A 7,901-nucleotide genomic window follows, 5' to 3' on the forward strand; every position below is an offset into this window, starting at 1 on the left:
TTAATCTTACCTTAATATATTGACATTTATGGTTTAATTTCCACATTAACATTTTCTGTGTACAACATTTTATATCTTCAAACTGCAGGAAATGAAAACAGTTTAAGCGCATTTAACAAAGCAAAGAGAAAGGAAAATGTGTAAGATCTTTGGTTAAAAGCAGGGTGTCGTGGTTAGGTTATGAGACCACAACCATAAAAACAGATGAGTTGCTCAGTAAGGAGCAGATTCCTATGAGCCATTTCAGGAACCAAGTTACCGTAATTAACCTATATTCTTCAGCTTTTCTTCTTACTTTTTAAAATAAGAACATAAATAATAGAATAGCTCAGCCAAAGGAAAAGGCATCCACTTGTATGGGTTTTCACAAACCAAGCATGTAATTGCCTTCCTGCAGGGTGTCTAAGAAAAGAGGCAGACATTAATGAGACAGCAATAGAATGGGCAAAGCTATCCAAGCATGGTGCCCTTTTGCATCTGAAAGGAAAGGGAATGTTACCCAGTCATACATGTCCTTCTTTCATCTTCTATTTTCTTTAAATGTCAATACAAGGGAGCATCACTTTTAGTTTTTTTTGGAGTAACAAATGTCAGCTGTCGCAAAAATTTTTGGTTTTGTTGAAACATTAAGTGTGGAGCGTTCATCTGCTTTTCATTGCATCTTGGAAATGAAAATGTGATTTCTATGCAACTGTTACAAGATCCAATTTATTATAGTTTTATCCACCTTTGAATTGTCTACACATTAGGGGTTTGTACACTTGTCTGACTTTAAGGTTATCATTGTGCCACAAAACAAACAACAAAATTACTCCATTTTGTATTTTTACAAATAGAGTGAATGATTCATAAATGTTAGACAGTGGTTTAAAGAATATCTAATTAATCAGGCTCAGATTTGATTTAGAGATGTTTAAATTGAATTCAGACTATTTACATAACTTAGAAATAGCCCTTCAAAGACGTAGGAGTCTTTGAAGCCTCCTATGTTGCATAGCATAGATGCTATGCAATCTATGCATAGCATCTATGCACAGCATCTATGCATAGCATCTATGCATAGCATATGCATAGCATTTATGCTATGCATAGATGCTATGCATATGCTATGCATAGCATCTATGCTATCTAATCAAAGCTATCTAATAGCTTTGATACATACTCAAAGCTATTAGTCAGAATACTTTGAGTATGTATCTTGCCTGTCCTTGTTGTTTTTTCTATGGGGTACCAAAATGCTCCTAGCATTAACAATTTAAAAGTGGTTGGAGCTTCTTTGGTGCTGTTGTAATGAAGTGTTTTTTGCTAAATGAGCAGTTTGTACGAACATTCTCAACACAACGGTGCAATTCAAAAACTGCTTCCATTTTTACTTCAAAATGAGAGTAAAAATGGAACCAACTTTATTTCTGAGGCTAATAATTTATCAAAAGTTTAAACAATCCTATTATTTGTAGGCTGAACCTTTGGGAAAGTAGCAGAAGTTGCAGTAAAGTGGCTTGCATTGGTAGCTTTAATCATTGGTAAATAGCAGCTTTTTAAATAGCAGTTTTGCAGTTTGGTAAAATTTCATCAAAATTCTGGGTTTCCCCACACATGTCCTATAAAAAGGTTGGAGCTTAACTTGTAGCTTCAACAAATGAGTGTTGAACACATACACCCAAAGTAAAACAGGATTATTCTTGAGATTGTGGTTCAGTTTTAAATGCAAAGAACTAAGTATGACCACATTATCCAATTTAAGGTGCATTTCATACCTCTCTATGCACTCTAACATGGAGTCTATGTGAGACTGATTTATTCATTTGTTACCACTTACTAGGATCTTTCCACTGACACCTGTGTGTAGCCAGATTTCTGTGACTGCTCTTACTGAGCACACAGAGAGCAGGACATTACTTCCTGTTAGAAAGTCACGCAGAGACATAACAGGTAGAGATAATGGGTCAGTTCATGAGCAGAAGGGGAAAAAAACACAAACAGAAGAGAAATTGAGGAGAGCCCTGTTGTTTCCCAAAATGATTAATTTATTTGTCCAGAACAACAACAACACAAGTGGAATTAATATTATGACGAGAAATAACTTTACTATTTACTATTTAAGTCTCATTTCCTTCTCAGTTTGAAATGAACGATCCAGCTCATCATCGCCCCCTAAGACCTAGTAGTGAAACTGTGTCTCTTAGTCATATGTGGTCAATCAGCTGAGCTAAAAAAAAAAATAAAAATGCAGCACTTGCTTGTCAGCAAGGCATGCACAGATGTGGAGAGCTGTGTTAAAACCCTTATGGTGTAAAATGTATCGTTTTTACTTACTTGCTCTGCAGATTGTTTATTTACATGTATAAATGATGGTCTGGTTAAATGACAAGAAGTTATAGCCACAATTTATATAAAGACTTCATTTTTAGGGGAAATCTTGGGATATTTTAATATGCCGCAAAATCTCATCACACCTCTTCTTTGTTCAACCATTACCATTTGAGAACCTCCGACCATTAATTTCAACTAAGCTTCCACAACTCTGCCACCAGATTTCTTTACAGGTGCTTACACAAGTAATTTGATAACTTGATCAAACTACTTTTTCATGAAAAACAATTATATTTCTTTTTGACCAAATATTGTCAGTCAGCTATACTTTCTTCTTTTATCTCGGAAGTATATGACCTTCACAGTCTTATCTTGGGCTATCATGCTGTGTAGATGTTTTTTCTTTATCTGCAGTACGTTGGTTTCACTCCCTGAGCTGCTGAGTTCTGCTTGTTAATACAGGTGTCCACTTTGCTTAAATTTTCTGACAAAGAAACTTTTTGATGCTTTACGTAGCGTTTCAGGGAAAGGTGAAATGAATGTATGTTCATTTTTTTTTTATTTTTCTCTTTTGGCTTATTGGTCATAAGCTAAATTTAGAAGATCTGTTGCAAAATTGTCTAAGAATAAGTTAACAACCTGCTTCTTATTGGAATAGCTTTAGGTTACAATGTGTTTAGCAGTCACATCAAACCTAAAAGGTTTTGCACTGCATTGAGGTTGTTTTAATGAAACCTTCAGCTTTCCATTAATAAATGGGTGAGAGTTTTTATAGTGACAACTTAAAAACCCCCAAAAGTCTACTTTATATTCTTTTAAACCATTAATAAGTATGCAAACAGTTACAACTGCTCATGTTAAGTGTTTTTTTTTTTTTATTTTACTTATAAAAGTGAAACTTTTGAGTGCACACACAATATCTTATCTGTTAGCATTAAGAAGTGATACAGAAATATAGAAATGTACAAAAATGGCTCAACATACAATACTGATAAGGAAACAAAAGATTTTCCAAACTGCTTTGTTAGGATTTCAATACAAAATGTGCACACTGAAGCAGCAAGTTTGGATGATAGGTTTGAACTGGGTCGACAAAAAAAAAAGCAAATTAGAAGGTGACACTAAATGACCCGTAGTAGAAAACCCCTTGTTGGTAATTAAAATAACACAAAAAATGCTAAATACACTAAATTCAAGAGCTTTTAAATCTTTTTACAATAGTATAGACATGTACATTGGGGTTAAGTGTGTGTGGCTATTTAGATGTCATCTCCACGGTGGTCGCGTCGTTGCCTCCGTTGACGTCGTAGTCCCCGACTGGCCCACTCACCAGCACCTTCACGCGCTCTGGGAAGTCGTCAAATTTGGGCGACAGCAAGAAATCGTAAATGAGAGCCGCAGCCACGCCACCACACATCGGACCCACCCAGTACACCTGGAACAGACAACACTGATCAGTCAATCCGCAAATAAGAAGCTTTCCTTTTGTCAGTGACTTATACTGAATTATTGCTGACCTTTTTTTTTTTTTTAGCTATAGTTAACTAACTTGCTTTTAGGAAGCAATTAAGTTTCTTAATATTGAGACATAAAGTGTGCAGAGTTGTGAGGTGTGCATAAAATGCTCATGTGTTTTACCCACTGACTTACCCAGTGATCTGTGAAATCATTCAGGATCAAAGCTGGGCCAAAGGAACGGGCTGGGTTGATGCCGCAGCCTGTGTAGCTGATCTGCAATCACAAAGTCATATTATCTTCTGGGATGAAGGATATTGACTAAAGCAAGCTGCAAAATTCATGGTTTTCGAGAGCTTTGTCATGTTTACTGCTGGTTCACCACACTGAAACATGGTGCACCTTTACTGGGTAAGCCCTGCAATGTTTTTGAGGATAAACTCACAGCTGCCAAGTGTCCCAGGCAGACCGAGAGGCCAATGGCCAGGGGGGCCGAGCCGGTGACATCACGCCGCCTTTTATCAGTGACTGCAATGACACACAGCACGAGCTGAAACGTTGCCAGGAGCTCTATGCCTACGCCTTGGCTGGCGGTGACACCGTTAAGCTGTGAGGGGAAAAAAACAGAACAGCAGCACTCTGTTAGTTGGTTTTATTTAGATGGATAGTTTCCCATCCCCCCCTCCCAGTTTCTCATTTAACAGTTTGCTGGTGTTGTCCTGAAACTTTGACAGCAACTTGGCAGAGAAACAGAATTCGATTTCGTTAGAAGTTATCAACAGAAAAGTTATCTTTTTCAGTGCTGCTCACGGATAAGTTTTTGTCTGTGAAACCCAAGTGTCCAAAAGCACTTAACTCAAAGTGTTAATTCTGCATATGGTCACTTTAAATTTCTTGCAGCTGTTCACCTGTTTTAACAATATCTCACTTCTTTGAAGTAAGAGGGCAAGATAAATAATTTCAGTTCAGCCTTCCTTATGAAAGCTACAATATGCTGAAATTAAATGTGCATATATATCTTTTTTTTTGGTTTTTTTTTAGAACTATCAAAATAAATACTTACAGAGTTCAGCCCCAGTGCAGTCGTGTCATTTGGACGTGTTCCAAATACAATGCCACTGGCCAGAGCCGAGCCAAGCATTTGTGCCACAATGTACATCACTGCCTTAAACACACTGATCTGGCAGCTTGCAAGCATCCCGAGGGTCACTGCAGGGTTCAGGTGGGCTCCGCTGATGTGGCCCAAACTCTGGGCTAGAGTTGCAATTGCAAGTCCAAATGCCAGTGACACCTTTACCTCCTGGTCCGGGGCTGTGTTGTTCTTGTTCCCGATAGCTGTGGAGATGCTGAGGAAAATGAAGAGGGTCATGCCGACCAGTTCAGCCAAAACGGCCCTCCAGAACTCCTTACTCTTGAACTCTCGCATGGTGGCTGATGAGGTCTGGCTGTTTACGGTTGAAGTTGAAGCTGGTCTTCTGCAAGGTCTGAGTGGTTAAACTCACAAACAACTGCAAACAGGGCTGCATATATAAGGCCTGAGTGCTGATAATGGTTGGTGGGCGGGCTTAAAAAAAAAAAAAAAAAAAAAAAAACAAGTTGCATCAGCTGCTGATTGAAGTGCAGTTACATGTGTTGCATAGAAGATGTCTTAAAAAAAAAAAAAAAACAAAAAAAAACAAAGAGAGGGCCACGCTGAATTAATGAGAAATCCAAAAGACTGGTCTCTCACATCCCTCCCTCTGCTTCCTCCCTCTTGCTACAGCCTCTCTTTGGAACCCTGTCTGGTCTTTGGACTTTTGTGAGTAATAGATCTGTGTCTTTAAATAGCTCTATCCAACCAAAGGTAAAATTTCCTTTTGATGCACGCATGTCAAGCTTTACAGCAGAGCTTCTCACTGAGAGCTCTAAGTAATAAAGTTTGATTTAATTATGACACATTTTGAGGATTTCAAGTCTATTTTGAGTTCCTTTTTTGTGTGCTTCATCTATGGAATGACTCCAATACATAATGTTGTCCTTTACTAACAGTTAGGGCCACTGACGGCACATACGGAGGAGTCAGATAAAACGCAGACAACTCCCTATCTGACTTTTAGGTCTCACCGTTCCTCCCAGAGCAGACACTTTCACAATAATGTCTTACATGCCCTGTTTGGGGGGACACATTCTCAGACAAAGACAGGAAAATGATGCCATTATTATCAATTAGACTTATTGTGTTCTAAAATTTATCTTAAAAAAAATATATATAACTTTTTAAATGTTTAGCTTTTCAGCAAGTTGCAACTAATTAGAATCAATTACAGTGCCTTGTAGAAGCACTCATACACCTTGAATTATTTCACATACTGTAATGTTAAAACCACAAACTTAAATGTGTTTCATTAAGATCATAAAGCAGGACATAACAGTGAAGAGGAAGGAAAATGATAAGTGGTGTTTGTTTATTTATTTTTATTTATTTTTTTTTTACAACTATTGACTTGCATATTTTTCAGGAATGGTTTGCTCAGGCAGAGTGTTACCACTGTCTTTTTCATCTTCTCAATGAAGCATTTTCTTCCCCATGTTTGCTATTCCCTCTACAAGGCTTGTGGCAAACTTCAAACAAGACTTATGGATTTCTTCTTCTGTTCAGCAATCATCCCACTCTTCCAGAAAGGCCAGATCTGTGGAGTAGATTACTAATAGCTGTTCTGCTGACAAATTCTTCCACCTGCGGTGGGAATCTCTGCTGTCCCTTTTCCATTATAGTGATTAATTTGCTTGTTTCTTTAATTGAAACTCTTCTTGTCCTGCTCTGCCAGTTTAGATGAACATACAATAATTGGTAGGTTTCTTCTTCTCTGTAACTTTCTCCCGTCCTTGGGCTTCATGGTGTTATTTGTTCACAAAGCAGCTATGCTTACACTGAGGTTAAATTACACATGGGCGGTCTGTATAATTAAGCAAATGAAAGCAATTGGTTGCATTGGATTTTATTTAGGGATTTCAGCATAAAGACAAATGCTAATTGTGCATGTGAGATCTTTGCAAAAACAATACAAATGAAAAAAGAAACAAACAAAGAAAATGATAAAATGTCATTTTATCATTTTCTTTCCACTCTACAGGTATGACTTGCTCTGAGTTGGCCTATCACAGTCTATCAAGTCGCAATAAAATTCATTATTCATTGACAAAATGTGTAAAGAGTTCAGGGGTTATCAATACTTTCGCAAGGCATCGAACAATCAAAAATATTTTTGCATGTTCCACAATATGTTTTGTTCTTTATCTCGAATGAACGAAGCCACAGTAATTCATTAACTGAAAGGATGTTCTCTACATAGTTATTAGTTGTAGTGTTGAGCAAGCAGTGAAACATCAACCCTGTGAACAGAGCAGCTGACCCCAAACTCACGGATCCATTCTAGCAAATAGAAACCCGAAGCATGTATCTTCTCAGCTGACCACCAAATATTCTAAAGCAAATTCTCACAAGGTCACCTATCCGAATTTTTCATTATTTTATTTATTTATTTATTTTTTTGCATGGTGTTCCTAACATTATGCCGTACTTCTCTGTTCATAATTTAATATTTTTCATATCTCAAACAGTGTTTTCCATTAACTGTTCAGCTTTTTTCTTTGATATTTTTTCTCTGTTTTTTTATGAGCTAAATTATCTTGTGATTTATTTTAATTTTTCTCTGTGCAACATCAAAATGAGGGAAGGGAAGTGGCCCATCCTTAAAAATATAGACAACATTTTAATTATTACCTAATTTCACTCGACAGTGATGGAGCTCCAAGATTTCCTGCAGATCAATGAATCATTGCAGAAATGTCCATGAATCAGCAGCCTTCTGTGTTTCTTACTCAAAAGAATTTCTATGCAAGTGAATGTTTTTTGTCAGGCTTTAGGAAGATGTCTCAATCTTCATAATAGTTACTTACATTCAGCATCTGCTCATTTGAAATCAGTTTACCAAGGACATATAAGGACAACCCTATCAGTGCTCATAGACCTAGAAAGCCTATTCTCCAGGATCATATAGACATTGAAATTCTGATATTTTTGAAGTGAGCTGAAGTCATTATCAGTAAAGGTTTACTTACCTGGTTCAAAAAGATGTCATTTCAAAGTACAT

At 37.1% G+C, this 7,901-nt stretch overlaps 1 protein-coding gene across 1 annotated transcript; it reads right to left on the reverse strand.

Annotated features, from left to right (window-relative positions):
• Window positions 1-3,165: 3,165 nt before the first annotated feature.
• Window positions 3,166-5,295, reverse strand: LOC103135739 (aquaporin-1). Its single transcript, XM_007548621.2, has 4 exons — window positions 4,832-5,295; window positions 4,214-4,375; window positions 3,964-4,044; window positions 3,166-3,748 (listed from the first exon to the last, which is right to left on the reverse strand). Exons 1-4 carry the CDS (start codon window positions 5,192-5,194, stop codon window positions 3,569-3,571), a joined length of 786 nt encoding a protein of 261 aa, XP_007548683.1. The 5' UTR covers window positions 5,195-5,295; the 3' UTR covers window positions 3,166-3,568.
• Between the last annotated feature and the right edge of the window lie 2,606 nt (window positions 5,296-7,901).

The sequence above is a fragment of the Poecilia formosa genome, unplaced genomic scaffold, assembly GCF_000485575.1.
Source record: "Poecilia formosa unplaced genomic scaffold, Poecilia_formosa-5.1.2 Scaffold27, whole genome shotgun sequence".
NCBI lineage: Eukaryota > Metazoa > Chordata > Actinopteri > Cyprinodontiformes > Poeciliidae > Poecilia > Poecilia formosa.

Coding starts and splice junctions, on each gene's coding strand:
- LOC103135739 (XM_007548621.2), bottom strand. CDS start 5,194: ATGCGAGAGTTCAAGAGTAAGGAGTTCTGGAGGGCCGTTTTGGCTGAA. Junction 4,376..4,831: donor CTGCACTGGGGCTGAACTCT/GTAAGTATTTAT, acceptor TTCCCCTCACAG/CTTAACGGTGTCACCGCCAG. Junction 3,749..3,963: donor ATGATTTCACAGATCACTGG/GTAAGTCAGTGG, acceptor TGTCTGTTCCAG/GTGTACTGGGTGGGTCCGAT.